A 27,941-nucleotide genomic window follows, 5' to 3' on the forward strand; every position below is an offset into this window, starting at 1 on the left:
ACGGAGCCGCGGCCTGGCCTCCGGCACCGGGACCCGAGAGAGGTGAGTGCGCCGGGCGGCTCGGGTGGGGCCTGGACAGCCGGCGGGCGGCGCAGGAGACCACCGACCTTCAGCAAGGCCGGGCCCGCCCCCTCCTGGGACAGAAAATTCAAAATCCAGTCTTGGATAAAGGTCTCTGGGGGGAATGGAGAGGGGGAAGGGCCGGGAGGGAGGTCCCTGTCATTCCAGGGTCCAAATTGATAGTGCTTTGGGGTCCCGCCTCGCAGAGGGTGTGCCGCAAGGGTGGCGTTTGGGGCGCTGCGGGCCAGAGGGGGCTGCCCTGCCCTGCCCAGGGCCCCTGGCGGCAGATCTCCAAGTCCAACACCGTCCAGGTCCCCTGGGGACTTGCCCTGCCCCTGGGTACCTGCAGGCAGGTCCAGGGGAGAGCCCTGGGGGAGGAGTCCCAAGACCCAGTCCCAGGCTGGGCGCTTTCCTGGCTTTCCTGAGGGGCAGGAGGGTAGGGGGAACTCCTATCTACTGAACGCCTGCTGGTGCCTGGCGTTTCTCAGGCTTCGTCTCCTTTAACTGTCTCAGGTGATCCCTCCATCCATTCTAGACCTTCAGCAAATGGGCCTTCAGCTCGGAGGTTGCCTCAGGTGGAGGGAGCTGTCTCTGCCCAGACCACTCACACTATAGCTGGGGAGACAGACGGTAATTCAAGAAGTAACTGGGGGGAGGTCCGCCTTGCTTCTCCTTCTTGCCCCAAAAGACTAAGCCGACTGAGGGAGCACCTGCCCCCAGCAGTACACCCCTGGACTAGTTAGCAACCCCTACACCCCCGCCATCAGTGCTCAAAGGGCCCCTTCTGTATCCACACACCAGTCACTAGGAGGATTCCCAGGATACTTGCTAGTCCCCTTGCAGGTTTCAGTTGAGAAGTCATCTCCTCCAGGAAGGCTACCCTGACTGCCCTGCTCTTGATCAGGTGCTTTTGTACGTTGAACTCCCACAGTGTGGCTCCTCCTGCCACATCATCCTCCAATCACAGCTGTTATCAGAGTATTGTGATTGCTGTGTCAATTCCAGTTTTCCCTTCTAAATCAGAGTTTCAAAAACTCAGCCATTCAAGTCCCATTTTATTATATGCATGATGTTTTTCTATGAATATTTTACTTTGGAGACTGGCTTACTGCAGAACCTCTATTCAGGGAATAGAAACTTGAAACTTGCCATCACTATTTTCCGATCTCCCCTGTGCTCCTCAACGGCTTCTTGGGCAGAGTCCATCACTTGTTTTGGTACCTTGGATACAAACCCTGATACCTCAGAATGACCCCTGGGGTCCCCAACTGAAGACAGAGAGGGTCTAAGAACCCACATTCTAAAGAGAGGTCAAGGCCCAAGGCCCCTCCTTCTTCTCCACTCCTCCAGGGCCTGGCTCCCTCAGTGTGTTGGGGACGGGAGGGAGAGGGACAGGAGTTTGTGCCCCATGATGCAGCCCGCCGCCACTGAGGTCCTCTTGCCCTGGCTCATCTCTTCTCACTGTCCAGCCTGCGCTGGCCCTGCTGCCCCCTGTGTGGTTCCTCAGGGGCACAAGGCAGAGCTCCTCAGACGTTCCGTGCTGGCCAGATCCCTGACACGGGAGCCTTGGCTCCTGCACCGTCTCCTCCATGGCTCCTCGGCTCCCGCCCCCATCGGGCAGCCCTCCTGGGAGCTGTCAGCTCTTTGCTCCTCATCCACGCAGCCACGTAACCCTGTATGACAGCTGGAGGGCGTGTAGGCCACTCGCTGTCCACTGGCTGCCTCCTGTCTCTCTCCAGGTTGCTTTTCTTCCTGTCCAAAAAGGCACACTGAGCCGATTAGCACATCCCTTGCCTAAGCAGACCCTGTCCCCTGGGCTCCTCTCCCTGCAGCAGCACCGCCCCCCCACAGCTCTAGGAGAATTCTCCCGCAGAATCTCATAGCCAATCAGTGCTCACCTCAGATCCCAATTCCCACTCCCCCCTCCCCAGTACTGAGTGTGTGTGTGAGTGTGTGAGTGTGTGTGTGTGTGTGTGTTGGGGGTGGGGATTAGAATGGGGAGGTCCTGAAGGAGTGGTCAGACCCATCGCTGAGGGACGCTGCCTTCACCTGGACCCCAGTGGTCAACTCCAGGGCAAGAGGAAGAACCCCCAACTCATGGTTCTAGTATACTTAAATACACTTATTTTTAATAGAAATTGTGATCTACTCCCAGAAGTGGAAAATCAGTGCCCCCTGCCACAAAAGGAAGGTAATTAAACAAATAAAAACAAGGAAAACCAAGCTGTGGTATGAAACTTTAATTAGCACCTGTTGCCTGCAGAATATGCCTGAGGCTGGCTCTCTAGGTTACAAAGGGAGATTAGCAAGAATTAAAGTGGTGCTCGAGACATAATGGCACCCACCTGAGACTTTCTCCTTAGTGTGATAAAATGGATTAGGACAGAATTGGACTGGGAATAACAAACTTTATATGGCTAAACTCCTATCAGTCAGCACCTGCTGAGTGCAGAGCACCACACAGAGCCCAGAGCAATAAAGAACAAACCTTCATTTCATCCTGTGATGAAGGGTCACTTCCTCCAGGAAGCCCATCCTGATGCGCCCCTTTGTACAAGCCATACCTCCCGCTGTAAGGCTTTTTGTGTTTTATTATAATGGCATATTGGCTTCCACCAGGTCTGTCTCACTTCACTATCCAGGTACCCCCCGCAGGGCCTGGAGCACAGGTGTTGAATGAACAGATGAATGAATAATGAATGAATAACTAGGCTGACCTCCTTGACTTCGGTCCCACGGGGCTGCTTCCAGTAATGCCTTACCTTCCTCCTCCTCCTCCCTGTCCAAACCCCACACCCTCCATCCTTCAAGGCCCTGCTGAGGGTTCAGCTTCTCCAGGAGGCCTTGTTCAACCCACTGAGCCTGCCCTGAGCTCTCTTGCCCCGAATAGTCCCTCCCTGGCTGTGCCTATGCCCAGGGGACATTCGGTTCCAGGGTCCAGTGTGTCCCCACACGTCCAGAAGGAAAGCAGTATGGGTGACACCACAGGTACTCAATAACTACCGTGGAGTGACTCAACATAGTGCCTCCTTCAAGGATGCGGCTGTGTTGGGTCTCGGCAGCGGTATTGAGTTCCCTGTTGCTGCTGTAACAAACTACCACAAACTCAGAGGCTTCAGACAACACAAGTTGATTATCTTACAATTCTGGAGGTCAGAAATGGGATTCCTGGCTGAGTTCCTCTATGGAGGCTGTAGGAGAAAATCCATTTCATTGCCCCTTTCACCTTCTAGAAGCCGCCTGCATTTCTTGGCTCAGGGCCAACTTCCATCTTCAGAGCCAACAATGGCTGGTGTCTCTCACCCTACATCATTCTGACGCTCTCCTTCATCTGCCTCCATCTTTCACCCTTGTGATGACATTGGGCCCACCTGGATAGCCCAGGATAATCTCCCCATCTCCAGATCCTTAACTTCATCACAACTGCAAAGTCCCTTTTCCCATGTAAGGCAACATATTTGCAGGTTCCAAGGATTAGGACATGGGCATCCTTGACAGAGGCCATTATTCTGGCTACCACAACAGCTGTCCCGTGGTAGTCTGAGGGCACTGTGGCTGGTGGTATATTAACAATAGCTGACATTTACCGAGCACTTACGCTGGGCCAGGAACTGTTGGGAGCACATTACACAACATTCTGTGAGGTAGGTGCCATTCTTATCAGCCTCACTTCACAGATGAGGCCCTAAGAGGTTAAACAACTTGGCAAGTGGCAGAGCTGGGGTTTGAACTCCAGCTGTCTGGCTCCAAGGAACATCTCCTAATCTTGAGGCTACACGGCTTCTCTGGCACCATTATACCCCCAGGACACTAGCCAACAGCCCGGGAGCAGGCCAGGCAAGTTCTGAAGCCCAACACAGAGGGAGAATTTTCGCCAAGATTTTCTGGGTGAGACCCCATATAGGCTACGAATTGTTTGCCAGTCATCTCTCATTTCAGCCCTTTCTCACCATCCTACCACCCACACCCCATCAGAGGCACCTAAGCTTATCCAGGGAAGCTGAAGGGAGCTTCCAAGTGTTCCTTTTAGGGGCTCCAGACAAGTAAGTCTGGAAGAGTTCAGGGAACCTGAGCCGGAGGGGCACACATAAGGCTTCCACAGGCACTGGATGAAGAGGGTGTCCTAACATTTAGTGAGCACCCACTAAAGGTGGGCATAGTTGTAAGAGATTTATTCTTATTAACTCATTTAATACAACAACCCTGTGAGGTACTACTGTTATCCCCATTTCACAGATCAGGAAACTGAGGCACAGAGAGGTCATGTGACTTTCTGAGGTCACAAAGCCAGTGCGAAGAGCCATGATTTGATCCATTCTCCATAAGCAAGAGAACCAAGGAAGAGGCTGGTCAACCCCAGCCTGGCCTGGTGCACCAGACTTCAGTCAGCCAAGCCCTCTTTTGTGCCTTCCCAGCATAACCTACTGTCTTTGCACCTGCTAGGCTGGGCTCCTGCTTTCTGTGTCAACCAGATTTATATTTCATTCTTACACTGATCTCCATTATTAACCCCATTTTCAAGAAGAAACTGAGCCCCCGAGAGGCTGAGTAACTTGCCAGAGCTCTAACAACCAGAGCACAACAGATATGGGATTTGAACCCAGAGATTCAGATGCTACTGCATCTCCCAACTGCCTCAGCCTGAGAAGCCCAGCCTGAAGTCCTCCTCCAGGAGTCCGCAGCCTAGCCAGGACCACGACACGGGTTCCCCAGCTCTCCAGGTGTGTGTGCTCATGCTTCACCTGGACTTGAGCTCAGAGTTTCCTGCCTTTGGGTGTCCACGTTAGTCACACTCTGTCTGAGAGCCCACAGATTATCTGAGTGGGAGTGGAAACATTGTGGCGTTAGTCAGGTCGGTTGTCTGATTAATCAGCTCAGGCCGGAGCCTGCTGGAGTGTGGTTGATGCCAGAAAAGATAATTTTCAGAAAAACCAGCTCCTTGTTGCCTGAAACCGTAGTGGGAGTTGCTTGACTCAGCAGTGGCAAGTATTTCTCAAAAAGAAAATTGTCCACCTGAATGAGGAACTAGGAAGCACTCGGTGACAGGAAGTCCAGGACAGGGGAATCTGCAAGAGGAGGCCTGGGGCGAGCGGTGCCAGAGATGAGCTGGCGCTGGAGCCGAGTGAGGAAGTAGGGACTCATTCCATCGTTTGGGGGATAAGGAGAGATTTCCTGTGAGTCTGGCCAGCTGTGCTAATTGGAAGAATGAACCGGAAAAACAGTAGTGTTTTAAAGTAGATAATCTGTGTGCCTTGTGCAATATGCACACATCCTTCCATTAGTGTGAGTTCGCCGTGAAGATGCATCTGGCGACATCCACTTCTGCATCAGTCAGGGTCTCTGCAGGAAGCAGAGGCCGCTCAGGCGCGGTGACTGGGGAGAGGTTAACACAGGGATGGTTTTCAAGGGTGTGGGTAGGGTTAAGGGAACCAACGCAGGATGGTGCAGCACCTCGGGACTAGCATCTCTGGGGAGCTGTTACTGGCCCCACGCCTGGAAGAGGAAGGGGAGAGAGAAGAGCAGGAGAGAGATTCCAACAGGAGCAGACGACTCCAGTAAAGAGAGGCAGCCAGCTGGAAGCAACACTGGCTGGGGGATAAATACGCCCCCAGCCCCACTCCCCAGCCATCCTCTGATCCCAGGGAGTGCTTCCCCTTGGCCAAACCCAACAGAAGCCAGAGGGCAAGGGAACCCTGTGATACAGTCAGTAGAGTAGGTGGAGAAGGGTGAAGAGTGGATCTGGGCGGGTCAATAAAAAGTCCTCCACACACTTCTAGCCTGAGGCAACAAGCTCTTCCATCCTTTCCATCAGCTGCCATTTCTGAGCCCCTGCTGTGTGCCTCCTCAGGCTTGACACCGGGAAAATGCAAATGCCAAGACCAAAAACCCACAAGAGACTGGAAAAGAAGAAATGGACATAATTGTCACTTGCGCTGGGTATGGAGAAATTCTGACCACATCTCCGGAGCCCAGCCCAAAGTGGGAGAGGATTTCTGTGGGCGAGAAAGACAGTTATTAGTGCAGCATTTCAAATCAGCATTCCATGAGCATGGGTCATAATTTACCATTCTCTAGGTCCTGAAAGGTTCTGGAAAACAATACGTGCTTCATGTTAACTAAATAAGCTGTTTGTTGTTTATATGGCCAATGCCAGATTTTGTTACAAATTCTGCTGGCCCTGCCAAGGACTGGACATCTTGACACGAAGAAACACAGCAAAGTCTAGCCAAAAGGTGACTTTGCAGGCAGTGCAATGAATCTCTTTGCTTCTCCAAATCTAGCATTTTCTTAGGAAGAACATAGCCAGAGATGCCAACCCTCTATTCCACAGGCCAATTCTGGATCTTTAAGTAAGTGGTATAGGTACCATGCTGTTCCGTCCCTAAAAAATGGAGTGTCAGTCAAAATAGAGTTTGTTTTAATTGAAGACTGTTTAGACTGTGGAAGGTTCTAGATATGTTTGGACATCGGTAAACAGAGACTGCGGGCTAGAAAAAGAGAGGCAGGGAGAGAGGAACACCAAGTACTGCCATACGGCCCCAACTCCAGAGGCCACCACCTGATAGGTTACAGTGTGTACGGGCCCACCCTTGGAACTGTGCAATGTGGCAGCCCTGGCAGGATTCACTTGGTAATAAACTTTCTACACGGCAGGCACTGTACCCCTGAGAGTCCGAATCCTGGATCTAGCAACTGATGATGGGCTTTAACACCCCACTTCTTTCCGGGAGGGATAGGATGAGGCAGAACATAATTGCTGCAGGAAGCAGCTTCGTGGCTGGGACTCCATTCAAGTCCTGGCTCAGACACTTAGAACTGAGTGGCCTTAGGCAATTCACTGAACCTCAGTTTCCTGATCTGCAAAATGCAGAAATAAAACTGCAGTAAACATTCAAAAGATAAGAGCTATATATAAAAGGGTATTTGGAGTGCACAATAATAACAGCTAACATCTGTTGAACCCTAATAAGTGCTGGGTGTTGAGCTAAGGGCTTTATTTAACTCATGCAATCATCTCAACCTCTTTTTTTTAACATCTTTATTGGAGTATAATTGCTTTACAATGGTGTGTTAGTTTCTGCTTTATAACAAAGTGAATCAGCTATACATATGTATATCCCCATATCCCCTCCCTCTTGCGTCTCCCTCCCACCCTCCCTATCCCACCCCTCTAGGTGGACACAAAGCACAGAGCTGATCTCCCTGTGCTATGCGGCTGCTTCCCACTAGCTATATTTCCGTGTCCCCATTTCACACACAAAGAACCCGGCACAGAGAAGTTAAGGGATTTGTCCAAGGTCACCCTACTGGCAGGTAGCAGAGCTGAAATTCAAACTCCGGAATTCAGGCACTCTGGATTTGGTCCAAGCCAAACTCTTAACAACTACTTTCAGTATGGCAATCTTTCAAAAGTATCTGTGCATTTTTATGGCATGAGTATAGTTAATCCAGAAAACTCCATTTGTGAAGGTTTTGCAAGAAGGAGGAATTTCAAAATGAGGACCAGCAGAAGAGGCCGATGCGGCCTCTGAGAAGAGCCTGCTGGGAGGTTGCTGGGCATGTGCCCAACAGGAAAAGCAAAATGCCCTGCCTCCCCCTGCTCCCTCTGCCTCTCCTTCCAGGGTATCTTCTGCCCTCCTGCCCACTGTCCATTTCCTTCCAGAGACTCACCTAGCAGCCATGTCATAAAGTGTGGAGCTTTGAGGCACCGAGAAGAGTCAGCAGAAGGTGAGCCATCAATCTGCCTCTTTACCTTCCTACCTGCACTCCAGCCGCCCTCCAGCCCTAACCCCCGACCGTCTGTCCTGACAACCAGCCACACAAGCTTCTGCAGACTCCTGCAGCGCCCAGTCCCGACACTCGCTTCGCAAACAGGAATAGGGCGCCTGGCTCTGAGCCCGGCACTGGACCCGGAATGAGGGTCCTGTAGAGGGGTAGCTGTGGGCCAGTGACCCCAGTGGGCAGTGCAGAGAATGCTGGGAAGGGAGCTCAGGGACCATGGAGGGGGCTCAGCACAAATTGCCTGGGACAACCAAGAAGGCTTGATAGGGGAGGTGACTTTCACGTCTTAAAACTGCGGCAGGAGTTCTGGAGATGGGGGCAAGAGACCTTTTGAGTGGAGAGGGACACAGGAGGTAAGGTGTGCAGACGTGAAAGAGCAAAAGGTGCTGGGGGTAGAGCAAAGGGTGGCTTGGGATAGGATGCAGGTGGTGATGAGGGCTCTGGACTCACCTGCTTGGGTTTGGATCTCATTGCCTCTACTTATTACCTGTATGACCTTGGGCAGGTTACTTGACTTCTCTGTGCCTCATTCCCCCATGTGTAAAATGGGGATAATAATAGTATGCTGAAGATCAAATGAGTTCATGCATTTAAGTGCTTAGAACAGCGCTTGGCACACAGTAAGTACTCAAACACTCAGAGCTGTGACTATCGTTAGTGTTTTTGTCTGTGAGCTTGTGGGGCAGAGGGCCCTAAAGCCTCCTTGCATTCTCAGCAAAACCGTTAGGAGGTCCCCTGTGCTGGCCCTGGCCACCTCTGCTGCAGGCCCACTCAGGCCTTGGAAGGCACCAGAGCAAGGATCCAGGAGACAGCAAACCTAAGTGCAGACCCACCTCACTGCCCATCGCCCCCTCCCCCCACCCCCGGGCCCGGCACTGAGGTCCAGCAACGGGGAGAGGCGGAGAGAGGCCCTGACAGCAACAGGACACTGCATCTGCTGAGTGGCTACTGATGTGCTGGGGACACAGAGGTGAACGGTACAGAGAGGTCGCTTCATGGACTCTCCTTACCTAGAGGTTCTGGATGTGGCTGGAGAAGGACCCTGGTCCTTTTGCAGCCAGGCCCAGAGTGAGCCCACACTGACAGTTCCGGAGCCTGTCCCCGGGACCTGGGAGAGCTGGACCTCCAAGCCGGGTCTGCGCTGCTTTCGGCGGCTCTTCCTGGCCGGCTCCTGGCCTGTGGACTGCGGTCACGGCGAAAGGCAGGGCGCTGACGGGCGGGGCTGGGTGTGCCGGACGCGGACGGGAGGAATGGGGGGAGGGGGGCGGGAATCGGGGCACATTGTGGCTCCGTGCTCCGAAGAGGAGGGGAGTCTGGCCGGGAACCGGGCCGCCAGCGTCCCCAAACCCCCCTCCCCGCCGGCAGCCCGAGGACGCGGTGTCCACCCCGCTCGCCGCGCGCCGGCCGTAGGAGGGACGCGGGCGACGCGCGGGGTGATGCGGCCGGCGCCCCGGCCTCTCGCCGCGCAGGTACGTGCCCCCCCCATCCCCAGGGCCAGTCCTCTTCCTCTCGCCACCGTGGTGGGGTCCCCAGCGCGCGTGCGGGCAGCGGCCGGCCCTGGTCCACCGCATCCAGCTCCGCGCCTTCCCCCGCGCGGCCCCGCCAGCACGCGGCGAGGGTGCGGGAACCCGGCCCCAGGTGCGCGCGGGGCGGGCGCCCGGAGCGGGCCCCGCAGGTGCGTGCCGGCGGCGGGCAGGCGCCGCAGCGGCGAGGCGGCCGGGCGGGATGTCTCCGCCTGCGGTTGCCGCCGGGTTTAGCAGCCACCCCCTTGGCTGGCTCCGTGGCCACCTGGTAATTACTTCCCTTCCCCCCCCCCCCAAAAAAATGTCAGACAGCTAACTCTTCTCCTAGAGCTCGAAGGCACAGGTGATCCACAGATGCCGTGTGGGCCAGGCTTTCCTTTCCTTGCCCCAAATCTGCACGGTCCCTCTCACACGAAGGGCAGCTCATAGGGCACAGGGCGGGATTACAGGGGCCAGAATAAGACCCCCTGCCACCGAGGGAGGGGAAAGCTTCCGTGATTGGACAGAGGAGCGCCGGGTCGGGTGGCTGGTTGGCAGCCCACTCCCCCCCACCCCCCACCCCCTACACCCCACCCCCGCCCCGCCTGCAATCAAGCGGGCCCAGGTAATCCTGGAGCTGGAGAACAGAGAACCGCGCGGAAGGCTCTTTGGGGTTTAGCGGTGGGCCGAGGAGAAAGCGCTGACTTGGAGCCAGAGGCTGTGTGGCTTTGGGCAGGTCACTTGCAGTGACTGGGCTTCTGTTAAATGGAGATTAATACTGGCCACGCCACTTCACAGAGGGCTTGTGGGACAAGAGATGTGAGAATGGTCTGAAACTCTACAAAGCTGAGATGATATGGTTAGGTTTGGCTTCAACCCCCATGCCCACCAACACACATAAGCTTCCAAAAGAAGGAATGAGGGAAAAGAATTCCTGAGCCTAACAGAGGAAGCACTGCTGGAGCAATGTGGATGCTTTAGACTATATAGATTAGAGTATCTGCACTCGAGAGCCTAGTTCCAGAACCAGATGGCTTGGTTTCAAATCTGGACTCTTAACACCTAGAGCTATTACCTTGGGCAAGTCACATACCCTCTTTTAAGCCTCAGTATCACCATCTGTGAAATGGGCATGATAATAGAGTATACCTCCTAGAGCATGAGATCATGCAGGTGAAGATCTTGCCCTAAAAGCCTTGCAGTGCCCCGTAAATATTAGTTCTGAGTATTCTTGTTATTACTATTATGTTGCACCCTTCTGGGTACAGGACACACTGTAGGGCAAGAAGACTGGTCTAACAGCAAACAGAGTGAAAAACAGAGTTTCATCTTTCCTATCTGGCTGGTCTCAAACAAGATACCTTACCTCTCTGACCCTTAGTATCGCATGGGAAAAATGGAGACTATTACACCCATCTCACACAGTGTGATAAGCCCTCATGTGATTTTGGAGAAAAAAAAAACTTTTGTTCCAGTTATCTTTTGTTACATCACAAACCACTTCAAAAGATAGTAGCTTAAAATAGCTCAGCTGTTTTGCTCATGAATCTGCAATTTGGTCAGGGCTTGGTGGGGATAGCTTATCTCTACTTGCAGCATTAGCTGAGATGACCCAGCTGGGGCTGGAGGGTCTTTCTCCAAAATCACACACTTGTGTGGTAAGCCAGTTGACCCTGGCTGGCAGCTGGGGCTGTCGCCCAGGGTCTAAGTTCCTCTCAATGTGGGCCTCTCTGAGGCATCTTGGGCTTCCTCACAGCACGGCACCTAGGTTTCAAGAGCAACTATCTCAAGAGACAGGAAGTGGGAGCTGCCAGTCTCTTTAGACCTGGACTCAGAGCTGATACAGTGTGGCTTCCACTTTATTTTATTGGTCAGGTAGTCACAGAGCCCACCTAGATTCAAGGGGAGGGGACTTATACCCCACCTCTCCATGAGAAGATTAGCAGACAATTTCCAACCATCTTGAATCCACTACAACTCGAAAGCCTTTCCTTTTGCTTTTTTTTTTTGTTTTTTTCTTCTGGGTGCCATGGTAACAAATTAATTAATCTTGGCAGAGGACATAGGTTTTCTCCTAGGAGAAGACCAGCAGAGATACAAATATCCATGACTAGGGCCTTATCGCAGAGCTTGTTTGGTCAGGATCCGTTTCTCTGGGTCTGATTCTGGGCTAAGGGAGCAGGCGTGCTACATGGCAGCTCCTCTAGTGTCTGTTTTCTTGGAACCTCTGAGGCTTCAGTCATCAGCTCTGCCAACCCCATGCCTTTCAAACAAGAGGGAGAAGCCAGAGAGTAATTTGAATTCAGAAAACTAGATTTTAGCAGGTGGCCCAGGCTGAGCATAATGAGCGTCTCTGTAGCTCTTACTCACTGGAGAAGTCTGTTTCTCAAGAGGGTTGCTCCCCGGGTGTTTGGAGTGATTGCTGTCAAACATTATTCGGTTATTAATTGATGGGTTGGAGCACTCTGGGGCTGGAGGCAGGAGGCTGGTGGGGGTGGCAGGTGGGAAGGGGGGTTGCCTTGGCAACCTTGGGGCCTGTGGTTCGTGCCCTGGCCTCAGAGCAGGAAGGATGCCCCAGACAGCTCAGACCTTCTCAGACAGACCACAGAGTCTCCAAAGAGATACCAAAGTCTGTCAGGCTTCTGCTGTAATGCATTTTCACACATGGCCACCCACCCACATGCCCTCAGAGTCAACAACCCTCTTCCTGTTGCCTCATCCCATATCCTGACAGCCTCCCCCAGTTTGTTAGCTCCTAACTTCAATTTCAGCCACGTGGGCCTTCCAGGCGGGCTGCAGAAAGCAATGGAGTTTAGATTCATTTACTCATTCAAATGTTCGACACGTTTTTGTTGTGCAGTTTGGGCCAAACCACCTTCTCTCCGACAGAGAACAAAATAGGCCCAGCTCCTCCTTCCTCATGGAGCTTAGTGTCCGGAGGGGGAGATGGGCATTGGCACACAACCATACAAATTTCCATGCACTGCATTGAGAATTATTAAAATACAGTTAATTCAGACCTTGACTTGTATCCCAGCGCTGCCACTTGCCAGCCGGGTGACCCTTGGTCTCTTCGGTGGAAAGGTGGGATAATAACAATTTCCTTGCAGTATTGCTGTGAGGCCTCATCAAGGCAGCTTATGGAAGCACAGTGCCTTGTACGTTGCGGTAGCTCACAGCATGTAAGCACCCACCCCCGTGCCCTTGTCCAGTGCCATTTGTCATTCGGATCTCACGGGCCACCTTCAGTCTGTATGAAGAGCCCTGGTCCCAGCTCCCTGGCCAGCTTGAGACTTCTGAGCGGTGAGGCCTGTGTGTTTGATCGCTGTGGCTGCCAAGATGGGAAGATGCAAGCAGAGGTCAGAGTGGTACAATGTGAGATGGACTCAGTCTGCCACTGCTGGCTTTGAAGATGGAAGGGGGTCCACAAGCCAAGGAATGACAGAAACGTCTAGAAGCTGGAAAAGGCAGGGAAATGGATTTCCCCCCATACCCTCCAGAAGAAATGGAAGCCTGCTGACACTGATTTTAGCCCAGCGAGACCCACTTTTGACTGCCAGACTGTAAGATAAGAAATGTGTGCTGTCTTAAGCTGCTAAGTTTGTGGTGATTTGTTTCAGCAGCAACAGGAAACTAGTTAAGAGCCCTATCTGTGGAGTCAAACAGCTCTGCAGTCTCCCTGCTGTGTGACCCTAGGCAAGATGCTGGCGCCCTCTGAGTCTCGTTGCCTTGCCTACAAAATAGGGTTGAGGTGGGGGTTAAAACAGGAAACATTTGGAAGGCACTCAGCATGTGCTCCCAAAATGGCAATGACTTTGCTCCCTGATCCCAAGTTGCTCCCACCTCTTCTCTGACGCCACGAGGGAGGGCAGCAGTGCCAGGCACTTTGGGAGGTTCTCTGCTGGTCCTCCTCTGGGTTCTTAAAGCCATCCTAATTCACACCTGGCCACTTTGGAACTTGCAACAATCCTCGCCTTGCATCGGCTCCTCTGACAGAGGTGCGTGCTGATGTGTAAGGCCTGGGAAGGCCAAGGCCAGCGTTCAATGCGCAAGTCAGTGAAGGTCCCTGCGGTCAAACAGCAGACAGCTCATGATAGGCATTTCTTGTATTTGTCAGAGCCCTTTGGGACCCCCCAAGGCCTTTACCCCAACTAGCCCCAAATCAGTAGAGTACCCGTGGGGAATACAGTAGGACACCATAACAAACGTCCTACCAAGTTGGCCTGCCCATCCTTCACCCTCTCTAGGGAGACTCAGATGGTGGGGCAGGACCTTCTAGCCCGAGGGAGTGGTGTCATCACCGGCACCGCCACCACCATCCTAGTTCATCCTAGTTTCTAGTCCTTCCTTCCTGTTTTAGATTAAAGAAAAAAACCTTAGCACCAAAGTAGGGCACAGTAAGGGTGCTCTTTTCTCTTCCTGAGTGGGCATTTCACAGAGGACCTGGGCTGGCCGATTCAATGTCAGCTTCATCTCTCCATCTGCAGTTCCAAAGGCCCAATAGGAAGGGAGGTGGAGGGGGTCCCTGGCCCTGGGGAAAGGGGGGGACACAGTGCCATCAAGTGGTTCCCACAGGTATCGATGCTGATGGTGTAGACAGCCTGTGTGTGCGAGCCCTGTTAGGCTGGGCCGCCCTGTACAGAGAACCAGGGGTGTGCTCTTTGGTCGGTGTGTCCTGGGGGTAGCCAGGCATTCACCACTGAACCGATCCTGCACTCCTCCCCGCACAACTCCTGTCCTTTCATATGGCATCGGGGAGAGCCCACAGACTTCTACACTCGGAAATAGCCTCTGGGGCTTCCCTGGCGGTCCAGTGGTTAAGACTCCGCTCTTCCACTGCAGGGGGCACGGGTTCGATCCCTGGTTGGGGAACTAAGTTCCCGCATGCTGCGCTGCACGGCCAAAAAAAAAAAGAAGAAACAGCCTCTATGTCTACAGGCACCACTGCATTGTAACAAGGCGGAGGCTTCTGGTGCAGCTGGCAGAGGAACATTTGCTTGGAGGCCCAGGCCCCACAGAGGGGGATTTTTCCTGGGCCCCCTACCAAAACAGCCCCCGGTCAGGACTGTAGTGATTCACTCTCTGGAGAAGATGAAACCACAGATCACCCAACAAAACAGGGACAATGCACATCCTCAGTGACCCCCACTCATGGTGGACGTTGGCTTCCTGGCTCTAGCAACGTTCCTACAGCCAGCTTCCAAGGGGACACCTTGGAGGGAGGAGGTTAAGCCGAAATAGCTCCGCAGCCGATTTGGAGAATCACGGCTCTATCATTTAGCTGTAAGACCCTATCTAGAGCCTTTGCCCCTTTGGGCCTGAGTTTCCCCATCTGTAAAATGAGGAGGCTGGGCCAGGTGTAACCTCCAGGGGTCCCGTCAGCCCTGCTGTGCTGAGGGAGTTTAGGAAACAGTCCTGAGAGCCAGAAGACCCCGTGAGGCCACAGCCCCACGCTTGCTCCCCGCTCTGGGCCACGCTGTTTAAAGACAGTGATGCTCGCCTTACTCACGACCCAGAGAATTCCTCTGATACGAGAATTCCTCTGATACCGCAGCTCTGTTGGTCTGCAGAACAGGACCCACCCGCCTCCACATCAGTGCTTCTCCTCCTGGCCGCGCTCTGGAATCGCCCAGAGAGCTTTTAAAAACACTGGTGCTGGCACCTTGTCTCCAGAGAGTGTGATTTAATTCGTCTGGGGTGGGGCCTGGGCAACGGTGTTATTTTTTATAAGCACCCCGGGTATTTGCTAATGTAGTTGTGACCCACTGACCCAGATGTTGGCTGCTAGCGGCTGACGGGTGACTGCCCGGGGGTGGGAGTGGAAACAGCTTCCCCTGCCCTTGCTGATGTGCCATTGCTCCTGTGTCCATGATACTTTCTAGTTATCTGAGTGTCAGCCTGTCTGGCTCAAGTCAAGATCCCTGGCTCAGGGGTTCAACATCCTGTATCTCCTGGTGTCTTGTAGGTGCTCAAAGGTGGTTGGATGGGTAGAATTCAGCGCACCCCGCTCCTCCTGCATCCCCCCAAGTCCCTGGGGTCCCTTCCCCTAATTCAGGCTTTAGCACTCCCCGCAAGTTCTGGGGTGTGTGGAAGGCAGGCCCGGGGTGCCTGGAGGAAGCTGTCCTGCCGCCCTCATCCTCTGGCTGGAGAGCGTTCCTCACAGCCACCCAGCCTGACACCAGATCTGAGTTCACATGATTCTGCCTCAGCTCAGGAATGGGCAGCCTCCAGCTGGGATTTTCTAGTCTGAGCTGGGAGGCGTGGCCAGCGGGAGATCGCAGGAGGGGGAGCTTGGGTCCTGGCTGCAGGTCACCCGAGGGGGGTCCGCCAGGGCTGGGCCAGGGGCGTTCAGTCTCCTCCCCGGGCCTCTGCGAGCGAGCGAGCGAGCACTGGGAGGAAGCCGGCTCTTTGAGGTTTGAGGGCAGAGCTTTGGCTGGCGGGCAGAGTCGGAGAGGACCCAGATCCCCTGAGGCTGCTGCCCCCTGTCTGCTCCTCCCTCACCTGGCGGCAACCACAGTCCCCTTCCTGGGGTCCGGACCCTGAGCAGGCGGGAGTCAGTCCAGCTGTTTCCAAACGGGATCATGACCCGTGAGCGGCCCAGGAAATCGATTTAGCAGCTCACACCCTTAAGAAAGACAAACTAGAGTAGAATGGTCAGAGTGCATGGCAAGTGGTAGGGTAAGTACTGCTCTGGGTGTACGTGTGTCTGTGTGTGTGGTGTCTCTTTGTGCTGGTTACAATGACAAGTGCGTTCCTCACTGTGGTCTGTGGTCAAAAGAGCTCAAAGGCAGCGAGTTGGTGCCTAGAAGCCTGGGTTCTGGATTCAGATCCACCCCCCTTACTGTATGAACTTGAGCAACTAGGTTAGCCTCTCTGGGCTTCAGATTCTGTGAAATGGGTTCACAGTGTCAGCCCCATCGACTCACAGCAACTTTGTGAGCCCAGGTGGGATTGAACTCTGAGACCGTTATAAGGGCTTTAGAAATGAGATTGTCTCCTTGCTGTTGCTGGATTGAGGCTATTTAGGGGAAAGCTGGGGACTAAGGGGAAAATGCAGCCTGATTCTACTCCCACCCCAGAGGGAAAGAAACATCAACAGCCTCTGAAAAGGGTACTTTTAGGAAATGAAACAGCCCTGTTTAAAGCGTGGTTAAACACGCTGAGGAAACTCCCCAGCTCGGCATGCTGGGGGCCCCCCCTGAGCAGGGCCGCCCGGCCAGTGACTAATTGTGTGCGTGCCAGTGTGCCACCACTGGGAAGAGATGGGCGACAGATTGAACCACTGTTTATGCGGCCGCTGAACGGCATTGGACACCTCTACCTTCTGGTTTGGAATGTGCAGGCGGCTCCCAGCTTGAGGTGGAGGCCCTTCATGCCTTTGGGAGCTTAACTGCTCTTGGACGTTCCAGTCCTTGGGGTCTCTATGCTGATGGGCGTTTGTCTAACAGTTTTGCTCTTAGTGTTGTGCTGCTTCCTGTGAAGTCTCTCGGTTTCTTAGCTGGATGATAAAATGAGGTAGATGCAGCAGCTCTGTGTTTTGATTCTTTGTCCCAATCCCCTCCACCTTGGGGATCCCAGCACCGGGCACACAGTAGGTTTTCCTCCATGGGTGGTGAGGAAATGGTTGACCTGCCAGGTGGAGCGGGCTGGCCCAGGCCCAAGCCTGGTGGCCTTGTGGTGGCATATGTATGGACTGGAGCCTGGCAAAGCCTGGAGGTGAGGGTGGTCGCTCTGTAACACCTGTGATGAACAGAAAGATAGCATGGTGTGAAGGAAAGCATGGACCAGTCTGAGTTCAAAACCTGGCCTACATCGTAGCTGTGGAATTGTTGCCGAAAGCTCAGCTTCTCCATACACCAGAGCCGAATCGAATCTTGGAGACAGAGTTTTGGGTGAAGTAGAAAAGGATAGATTTATTACTTTGCCAGGCAAAGGGGGACCCTGGGTGAGGGGGGCGGGGGGAGGGTCTCACCTCGAAAAACTATGTGTTCCAATCCCAGAGGATCTGATGAAGGGTTTTATAGCAATGGTTCAAGGGTGGGATCTCTGACAAGATTAGGGTGTGTGTAGGGCCTACACTCCTTTAATCTTGTCTCAGGTGGTTGGTCTCCTAATCTTTTTTTTTTTTTTTTTTTTAATTAATTAATTATTTATTTATTTTTATTTTTGGCTGTGTTGGGTCTTTGTTTCTGTGCGAGGGCTTTCTCTAGTTGCGGCAAGCGGGGGCCACTCTTCATCGCAGTGCGCGGGCCTCTGTTGTGGAGCACAGGCTCCAGACGCGCAGGCTCAGTAGTTGTGGCTCACGGGCCCAGTTGCTCCGCGGCATGTGGGATCTTCCCAGAGCAGGGCTCGAACCCGTGTCCCCTGCATTGGCAGGCAGATTCTCAACCACTGCGCCACTAGGGAGGCCCTGGTCTCCTAATCTTGATAAGCTTCTCTGGTCCCTTTAATTTTGTCTCAGGTGGTTTCTTGGCTGCTCCTCCCTTGATTAGCAACTGTTCCAACCTGCCCTTTGGAACTCAGGGAAGGTCATGGAGGCTGGAGTCTTGTCTACAAGAAACAGGGCACAAAAAAAAAGCCTCCATGCCCGGGAACCCTGCAGGGCCTCACTTGGTTTCAGAATCTTGAGCAGCCTCAGTTTCTTCATCTGTAAAATGGGCACTGGTAAGAGTAGTGTTGAGAGAGAGAATGAATGTGCAAAAACGTTCCTGGCATGTGGAGGGCTCTCACTCGGTATGGCTTGGTCCTTCCATCCCATCTACGTTTTTCCATTTATAGAACACTTTGCACCCACTGTGCCTTTGATTTGGGGGAGCAAGTTTTCTGTGGACAGCAGGTAGAGAAGGGACATTCCTGGCAAGATGTGGTTTCCATGGAGGGGTGCCTGTCCTCAGGGAGTGGCAGAAGGGAGAGCTGGTTGTGATGAGGCCCGGGTGAAAAAGCAGGGCCCTCTGCGACCAGCTCAGGCAGCTTAAACAGATGCCAGGTGGCTGGAGAGGAGGACACAGTGATTCCTCCCTCTCACTTTTCTGTTTCTATTAATAATATTTCCATTGTCCCAGCACCCAACCTCAAAACCCCCCACCCATCCATCCATTCATCCATCCATTCATCCATCTATCCACCTACCCCCTCATCCTTCCATTGATTCATCTTATTTAGCCACCTACCCATCCATCCATCCACTCATCCACCCACCTACCTCTTCACACATCCATCCATCCAACAGATAATTTGGGGGAGATTATGAGGACCAAGCACTGAAGAACATCTCAAATTTGTCCCTGATTGTCCCCATCTCCTTCTAATTAGTTGGCAGTTTCTATAGCTGTTTGTTGTCCCCTCTCTGGCCACGCCCTCCTCACACCTAGCTGTTTGTGCCAAGCTACTTTCAGTTCCACACAGGTGCCCGTTCGGTCTCTCTGGCATTTGGCCTGTTGCACGCACTGTTTCCACAGGCAGAAACTCCCCTCTTCCCTGGCTGCCCTTCCCCCTTCTTCTGGTCTTCGAGTAAAGTGCTGCTCAGGAAGGCTTTTCTAGCTGGGTTAGTTCACCTCCTATGAACTCCTTTAATGTCCTGTACTCTCCCTGGGAGCTAATCCTCTCTTTTCTTCTCCCCTCTCCCATGAGACTAAAAGCAACTTGAATTACACCAGGGGCCAGTGTCTAGTACAGTGCCTTCCATATAATAATAGACACTCAATAAGTATTTGCTGTAACAACAAATAAGTCAATGAGTAGATGGATGGATGGACAGATGGATGGATGATTGGAGAGCCATTGAAGGGTTTGAAGCAGGAGTGATTAGGTTAGGTTTTTGTTTTAGAGGATGGCTTTGAGGGTGGTGAGGCGGAGACAGGGAATCCCATAGGAGGCCGTGCACTGATTCTGGGGAGGAAGTCTTGACCAAGCCAATCTGGGGCACTGACTGGGGAGGGAGCTAAAGAGGAGGAGACGGATGTGGGAAATATTTAGGAGTTGAAAATGGTAGAACTGAGTAATCAAGTGGATGCTGTGGACGAAGAAGAGGGAGGAAGCTGAAGGCCAGCCATCCAACATGAGCGACTGGGCGGGAGGAGATGCCACCTCCAAGAACAGACTAGTGGAGAAAATGATGAAAGCAGGGTGGGCCTCACAGAGCATGCCCTGTGCAGCGGGAGGAAGCTGGTTCTGTCAGCCTTCCACCTGGAGGTGGGGAGGACGTCTGGGAGTCATCAAGAGTGTTGACGGCATTGAAACCACAGAGGCGATGCCGTGTGTTGTGTGTGTGTGTGTGTGTGTGTGTGTGTGGAGTGAAAAGAACAAGCCAGCTTTATTTTATTTTTTTTTAATGTTTATTTATTTTTAATTTATTTGGCTGCGTCGGGTCTTAGTTGCAGCACGCGGGACCTTTAGTTGTGGCATGCAAACTTCTTAGTTGCGGCATGTGGGATGTAGTTCCCTGACCAGGGGCCGAACCTGGGACCCCTGCATTGGGAGTGCAGAATCTTCGCCACTGGACCACCAGGGAAGTCCCCAAGCCAGCTTTAAATGCGAGTGGGAGGGATGCCCCCAGCACCCACCTCACATGGCCTCGAGTGGCACTGCTTTGTGCATGTGGCGTTCCTGTCTTACAAGATGGGAGGCTCCCTGAGGGTGGGAGCCATTTCTTCTTTATCTCTAAGTCCCCCGTGTCCGGCCGGGTGCCGTGAACAGATGCTCCAAGGATACTTGTGGAACGAAACCGGGAGGTGTGGGACTGTTGGACAAGCCACTCCATCCCTCTGGGCCTCAGTTTCCTCATCCCTAAAATGGGGAAGATCATAGGGCTGTTGTGAAGATGGGACCAGAGGGCAGATGTGACGTGCTGTGTAAACTGTGAAAGATCTTGCAAATACAAGGTGTGAGTACCCCGACACACGCAGTCACTTGTCTTGAGAGCCCGAGTCAGGTTGTTGATCTCCCAAGGGCTGCGTTCTGGTTCTGCCCAGCAGGTTCTGCCGGGTCTTAAGTTCCCCTTCCAGGCACCTCTGTGCTCCAGCCTGGGAACTCACGTAGGACACTTGATCAGGAGTGAAACCCCAGAGCCTCTAGACCTGTGAATGCTTTGCTACTCAAAGTGTGGTCCATGGCCCGGGGGCACCAGCCTCACCTGACGGCTGGTTACAGATTCTCAAGCCCCACTTCAGATCCACTGAGTCAGAAACTCTGGAGGTGGGGCTTCGTAATCTGTTTCAAGAAATCCTCCGGGTGACTCAGATGCATCTAAGTTTCAGAACTGCTTCTTTAGAAGCCCGAAAACCTCTTTTGGTTCCAGTGTGAACACAGGAGGTGTTTTCATCTAAACGTCGTATGTGTTTCTTCTTTGCCCCGCAGACTTGAGTATTTCTGACTTTGCTTGCCGGAATTCGCTTATCGTCGGCCTGGGAAAGAGGAACGGTCACACCAGCCCCACCTCACACATGCGTGCACTCAGCACTAGCAAACAATAGGCTTCAGCCACGTGACTCTCAACAAATTCCTAAGACCTGACAGGACGTGTTTTCACTTTGGTTTCCTTTGCCTAATTTTGTTGGTGCCTGGGAGCCTGTGCTGATGAATGAATTTTTATCTTCCTGTGGGTAGATTTTACGTGGACTGCGGAGAACCCGAGGTAAATTCAGAGACACAGACGTCCTGGGTGGGTGTCCCTGGGGGACCGCTCAGGTGTGGGCCTGGGATCCAGGCACAGGAGGGCTGGCAAGAGGAGGACAAATGGGGCCAAATTTTGACTCGCGGGGCTGTGCAGAGTTTAGGGGTCACAGGCCTCAACTGCCCCTTCGCCCCTTCCTCTCACCATCAAAACATATAAAGAAAAACACAAAAAGCAAAAAACAAGAAAACACCCTTGTGCACTGTCGGTGGGAATGTAAAATGGTGCGGCCCGCTGTGGAAAACAGAATGCAGTTCCTCAAAAAATTAAAAATAGAGCTGCCATATGATCCAGCAATTCTACTTCTGGGTATATACCCGAAAGAACTGAAAGCAGGGACTCAAGTAGTATACCCATGTTCATAGCAGCGTTATTCACGATAGCCAGAAGGTAGAAACACTGACAAATAAATGGAAAAACAAAATGCAGTCTATACATATAATGGAATATTATTGAGCCTTAAAAAGGAAGGAATACTGATATATGCTACTACATGGATGAACCTTGAGGACGTTATGCTAAGTGAAATAAGCCAGCCACAAAAAGATAAATTCCGTGCGACTCCACTTATATGAGGTACCTAGAGCAGTCAAATTCATAGAGACACAAAGTAGACTGGTGGTTGCCAAGGGCTCGGGGGAGGGAGGATGGGGAGTTAGTGTTTAATGAGTACAGATTTTCAGCAGGGGAAGCTGAAAAAGTTCTGGAGGTGGATGGTGGTGATGGCTGCACAACAGTGTGAATGTACTTAATGCCACTGAGCTGTACGCTTAAAAATGGTTGACATGGTAAATTTTATGTTATGTATATCAAACCACAATTGAAAACAACAACAAGAAGCACCTCCCTCCACCACCAACACTGAAATCCGGGCCTGTATCCTGGAGAGGATGGGGAGGTGAGCCCTCCTAGAAGTCCTCGTCTTCCAGGGACTGAGAGGTTGCGGGGAGGCTCAGGTGGGGACTAGACGTGGCAGGGAGGTGGGACTTGGAGAAAGGAGACCTGGATTCTAATGCCCATGCTTCCTTCCTTAGACTGGCTTTGGGCAAGTCACTTCCCCTTTCGAACCTCAGTTTCCTCATCTGTAAAATGGGGAAGTGGCATTCACTTATTCATTCTAGAAGTACTCAGGAGTGCCTGTGATGTGCCAGGCACTGTTCAAGGTACACAAGGCCCTCTTGGAATTTACATCCTCGTGGAGGAGACAGATCATCAACAAGCAGACAAGTAAACATACAGGAAAAATCTCAGACACCGATGGGAGCTCTGCGGAGCCATGAAACAGGAAGGTGTGATGGTGATGGGGGAGGGGCTGCTTTAGTGGGGTGGTCAGGGAGAGCCTCACAAGGGGGGTGGTGTTTAAGCTGAGACCTGGTGGCAAAGGAGCAGCCTTGAGGTGGAGGTGGAGGTGGGGAGAGGGCAGGGGGCAGCACTCCAGGAGAGACTAGAGCGAGGCCAGGTGACGAGGCACAGAAAGCTGGCCAGTGAGGCTGGAGTGTGGTGGCAGCAGACAAGGTAGGGGGAGCTGGGGCCGGATCATGTTGGGTCTTGTAAGAGTCTGGGAGTTTTACTGTGGGTGTGATAACTCACTGTGAAACCGTCTCAGTGGGTTTTAAACAAGGAAGAGGAGGATCCAGTTTGTATTTTGGAAAGATTGCTGTGGTTGCCCGGGGGATAATGGTCAGGGGCGTGAGTGGGAGCACTGGGGTGGGGGGGAGGCTTGGCCACGGAGAGAGCCACAGGGAGTCCAGGTGAGAGGGGGCAGCTTTGGGCCAGACCCATCTCTCGCCCATTTTAGAGACTCTTACGAAAGCCACAGGACGCTTTTCCAGGAAAAATGCACATACTTAAATATTTACAAGTTTGAGCATGTGATTTCGGGGGAAGCCCTCAAGTTTATCCTCCATGAACCCCAGGACAGGAACTGCTGGGCTGGAATATCTCTGGGCCCTTTCCCAGAAGGCTCTGCCAACTTCCAGGCTGAGCCCGGGCTCTGGTGCCTACAGGGCCAGTCAGGAGCCAGCAGGAGGGAGGCTGCGGAGGGAGGGACCCTGGTCAGCAGGTGACGAGACGCTGTTGGTTGTGGAAGGGGTTTCCCGTCTGGTCTGTGAGTCCCAGCTTGACTATGGTGAAGAGACAGCAAAGGGCAAGACTGATCTGCTAATACCACAAAACAACTTAATGCAGACCCCGTTCATTTGGAATTTGCAGCCATACAGACGATGCATTCTCAAGGTGGGTGAAAATTGGTTCGTAGGTGGGGTGAAAATAATCTTAGATATTATAGTGATTTGTCATCCTCCAAAAGCCCATGATACATAAACAGATATGAAATACATCTGGGATATTAAAATTTCATGGGGGCGGGTGGTTAGGAAAAAAAATGTCTAAAAAGTCTCCTTGGAAGGATGATTACAAACAACAACAGCAAAAAAGTTAATTTAGACACAGTGAGATTTTTCATCTGAGCCGGAAGTGTTAAATCAATAGAGCAGCTCAGTCCTTTCATTTTGATATATTAATTTATAAAGTAGGCCTACAACAACAAATTTTTATTCTGTCTTGTTCAAATGTATTTGTATGTATAGCAATAGCATTTTCTTTGTTAAATTCTCAACAATGTGAACTTTTCACTGATGTGAGTAAGACTACCATCTTTTATTCTGCCTCATTGCCTTTGGAAAAACAATGACATGCATTTTGACATATTTTATGTGGCCCTGATACCCTGAGGGCAGGTGTTTTTATCCTCATTTTATTTATTTATTTATTTATTGGTCTCGTGGCACGGCTTGCAGGATCTTAGTTCCCCAACCAGCGATTGGACCCAGGCCCCAGCAGTGAAAGCGCCGAGTCCTAACCACTGGACTGCCAGGGAATTCCCATATCCCTATTTTATGGATGAGGAAACTGAGGCTAAGAAAGTGTAAACGACTTGCACAGCCTGTGAGCAGCTGACCCTAGCCTGGTGCTCATGTCTGTCGGTGCCTGGCCCCCTGTGCTAGGTTCCCAATTCCACGGAGGTGAGGTAGCCGTGCCCTGCGGGAAGCTTAGCCTTTTTTCTTGCCAGAGCACAGCAGGATGTGGACCAGGCTGGGCCTCTATCGTGCTGTATGGAGAGGCCCCGAGGAGGGGCTGTGGCCTCAGAGTCTACTGACCTGGTACATTCCTGTGAGCAAGGAGGAAAAATGTGAATGGTGCTGAATGCTACAGAAGAGAGTGGCTAGGGCCCTCACTGTTATGTGGGTTGGGGTTGTTCTTCACCTTGAGCTTCCCTTGGAGCTTCCCTGGAACCAGCTCCAGGCCTTGCTTGCTGCACCGAGGGACCAGGAAAGTAAACAAGGGACAGGATGCCAGGGAAGGGGGATGGGGAGACATAAATCACATTTCAGCTGAGTTGGAGTTGGTTGGCTGGATCATCTTCTAAGTTAAGTGAGGCACTTAGAAGAGTGCCTGACATACAGTAGGTGCTATATAAATGTTAGCTCCTCTTATCCTAAGCCTTTCCACCTTTGACTTTCAGGGCCTTACCCATCACCAATGAGGCCCAGCCTTTGCTACAGCCTGAACCACATCCTAGAAACAAGATGGCGGTAGAGAGACTGGTGCATTCCTGAGCCCATGAGGGGTGAGACCCCTCCAGGCCCAAAGATGGGGAACATCACTGGAGACAACGGCTCGCTGAGCTGTGCCATCGACCACACCATCCACCAGACGCTGGCGCCGGTGGTCTATGTCACGGTGCTGGTGGTGGGCTTTCCAGCCAACTGCCTGTCCCTCTACTTCGGCTACCTGCAGATCAAGGCCCGGAATGAGCTGGGCGTGTACCTGTGCAACCTGACAGTGGCCGACCTCTTCTACATTTGCTCGCTCCCCTTCTGGCTGCAGTACGTGCTGCAGCACGACAACTGGTCCCACGGCGACCTGTCCTGCCAGCTGTGCGGCATCCTCCTGTACGAGAACATCTACATCAGCGTGGGCTTCCTCTGCTGCATCTCCATCGACCGCTACCTGGCCGTGGCCCATCCCTTCCGCTTCCATCAGTTCCGCACCCTGAAGGCCGCCGTGGGAGTCAGCGTGCTCATCTGGGCCAAGGAGCTGCTGACCAGCATCTACTTCCTCATGCACGAAGAGGTGGTGGAGGACCGGGACCGGCACCGCGTCTGCTTCGAGCACTACCCGCTCCAGCCCCGGCAGCGCAGCGTCAACTACTACCGCTTCCTGGTGGGCTTCCTCTTCCCCATCTGCCTGCTGCTGGCCTCGTACCGGGGCATCCTGCGGGCCGTGCGCCGCAGCCACGGCACCCAGAAGAGCCGCAAGGACCAGATCCAGCGGCTGGTGCTCAGCACCGTGGTCATCTTCCTGGCCTGCTTCCTGCCCTACCACGCGCTGCTGCTCGTGCGCAGCCTCTGGGAGTCCAGCTGCCACTTCGCCAAGGGCATCTTCAACGCCTACCACTTCTCCCTCCTCCTCACCAGCTTCAACTGCGTGGCCGACCCCGTGCTCTACTGCTTCGTCAGCGAGACCACGCACAGGGACCTGGCCCGCCTCCGTGGGGCCTGCCTGGCCTTCCTCACCTGCGCCAGGACTGGCCGGGCCCGGGAGGCCTACCCGCTGGGCACCCCCGAGGCCTCAGGGAAGAACGAGGAGCCCAACGTGCTGACAAAGCTCCACCCGGCCTTCCAGACCTCTCGGCCACCCGGAGCGGGAGGGTCCCCAGCGGGCGGACTGGCCTAGCTGCGTCACCCCGTCACCCGCGTGCGGGGCGAAGCCAGGCCTGAGCTTGCTCGACGGCTGCTGCCCACCTGGCCAAGGCAGGTGCCTCTGGCTGCTGGAGGGGACGATGGACCTGGGCCATGGGGCGCTGGGTCTGGGCTGCAGCACAACCTCTCTGGCTCCAGGGAACCCGCTGTGGCTGCCGAGTCCGACGGGGCTGCTTGTTGAGTGTGGGGATAAGCCCCGACGGCGCATGGGGGTCGTCTGCCGCCAGCTGGGCGGCTGGTGGGAGGAAGACCTGCTCACCTCCAGGAGGTTTGCAAAGAGAAGCTCGGGTGGGGGACGCAGAGTGTGAGGACGTGGAGAGAGGGGCCTGGGAGATGAGAGTGGGTACCTGGGGGCACACCTGCCAGGGCCTTCCATGCCGTTGTCACCGATGATACCGGTCCAAAGGCACTGGTGTAATCGGGGGAGGTGACACACGAAAGTGTATTGTTATCATTCATACTTGAGCCTCACTCCACAAAGGGGTGGGAAGGAAGATGAGTGGGCCCGGAGGTTGGATGGGGAGAAGGAATGTAGGGAGGGGTTTGGGGCACTGGGAGTGTGTGTTTGTGGGGGAGTGGGGGAGTAACAGGCAGAGGAGAGACACCAGATACAGCCAAGTCACAGTTTCACAGGCGAGGAGAGTTGAGCAGATTCCCCAAGCCCCAGGGCTGATGGAAAACAAATCCTAGGGCTCCCTGGGGCTCCGTAGGGCGATGTCTGTGGTCCTTTAAAGTCAGCACTGAAGTTCATGGGTCAGGACAGAGGCCTGAAGCAGTATATCCAACTGAGTTCCCTACACAGATTCGCCTCAATTCATCTTCTGTTTCTATCTGCCTTGAAGCACCAGACCCGGAAGCCTGCGACTTTGTGTGTGTGTGTGTGTGTGTGTGTGTGTCCGTGGTTAAAATGCCAGGGTCTCCATGACAGCTCTGCCCCAAGCCACTGAGGCTAGGGTCATGTGACTGCTGGCAGTGTCCCCTGCCACACAGACTGGAGTGCCTAGCAGTCTCAGAGAGGAGCATGACATTCTCCCCAAGTTCTTAGAACAAAACAAACAGCACGGAGATGCATGCTCTGTTATCTCTCAGCCCATAGCCCCGGGGTGAAGCTCCACTGTGGTTTAAATAGCCCCCGTGACAAGAAGAGGAGGGGGCCTTGGGCTCGCCTTGCCTCCTTGGTCCTTCAGCACTGCTCCTCTGCCAGATGTCCCACCCCCCCCCCCCCCGGAGAGTGACAGTGGGCCCACGGGCCACATGCAGACCAGGGTACTGACCTCCGTCTCTTGTTCTGTCCTGGAAGGCTGGTGACAGGGCTTCTGCAACTTCGTGCCCAATCTCTCCTGCAACTTCGTGCCCAATCTCTCCTGCAACTTTGTGCCCAATCATATTAAGCCTCTGCCTGGGGGATACACCAAGGACCAGAGGAGCGTCTTGCTGCTCCAGGGACCTGCCCACATTTTTAGAAATGCTAGCCCTTCAGATTTCCTGGTCGGTGGGCTGGAGCCAGTTCTGACTTCCCCCAAAGACCTGGGATTTGAGCTCTCACAGCTAAGAGAATAGGTGGGCTCAAGCCCGGGGAGGGACCAGGGATGGGAAGATAGAAGCTGGCGTCAGTAGAAGATTTCTGGAATCTGTTAAAGGGCTGCCAGGGAGAACATTTTCTTCAATCATCTCTCTTCATGTCTCCCCTCCCCTCTCCCAGAGGTAGATTCACCCTGAGTTTCTTAACCCTCCCATCAGAGGTGTCCAGAGACTGATAGCCCAGGGTGGGTGTGCCCTAAGGAAGTGGGGTTCCAGGGCTTGCTCCAGCTCCTTCTGGATGGCCTTCCATAACCTGGGGAGGTTCTCTTCCCCTTCATGGAGGACGAACTGACCAGGTCTGCAGGTAGCAGAAAAAAAGGCCACCCAGCCCCAGACCAGGATCTTACAAGGACAATGACACTGGTTGAGACCTCCATGCTTCCTCATTCCAAATTTCTTCCTGTCTTGATCTTAAACATGGACATTCCCATTGGGATAAACTGGCATGAGCTGAGGGCAGTTCCATTTACTATCAAGAGTTGTATTTTTGTATTGTCCTCTCTTTTATGCCAAGTATACGTGTGTTGGACCATGCAATGGATTTATGTAGCAAACTTGAGTCTGCAAATAAAGCAAAGTAAC

General features: G+C 53.3%; 1 protein-coding gene across 6 annotated transcripts; it reads left to right on the top strand.

Moving 5' to 3' along the window:
- GPR68 (G protein-coupled receptor 68) lies at nucleotides 1-26,295 on the top strand. Of its 6 annotated transcripts, none has more exons than XM_068555712.1 (3): nucleotides 7,690-7,788; nucleotides 20,700-20,976; nucleotides 24,539-26,295. In XM_068555712.1, the coding sequence occupies exon 3, from the start codon at nucleotides 24,637-24,639 to the stop codon at nucleotides 25,750-25,752; it is 1,116 nt and encodes a 371-aa protein (XP_068411813.1). In that variant the 5' UTR covers nucleotides 7,690-7,788; nucleotides 20,700-20,976; nucleotides 24,539-24,636; the 3' UTR covers nucleotides 25,753-26,295. The 6 variants fall into 6 exon arrangements, with proteins under 6 accessions (XP_068411970.1, XP_068411813.1, XP_068411649.1 ...); XM_068555634.1 differs by lacking the exon at nucleotides 7,690-7,788 and adding an exon at nucleotides 9,102-9,311; XM_068555869.1 differs by lacking the exons at nucleotides 7,690-7,788; nucleotides 20,700-20,976 and adding an exon at nucleotides 1-42.
- Nucleotides 26,296-27,941: the final 1,646 nt, after the last annotated feature.

Source organism: Eschrichtius robustus, chromosome 1 (genome assembly GCF_028021215.1).
Source record: "Eschrichtius robustus isolate mEscRob2 chromosome 1, mEscRob2.pri, whole genome shotgun sequence".
Classification (NCBI taxonomy): Eukaryota; Metazoa; Chordata; class Mammalia; order Artiodactyla; family Eschrichtiidae; genus Eschrichtius; species Eschrichtius robustus.

Excerpts from the sequence above, each read along its gene's own strand:
- GPR68 (XM_068555869.1), top strand. The coding sequence starts at position 24,637 with ATGAGGGGTGAGACCCCTCCAGGCCCAAAGATGGGGAACATCACTGGA.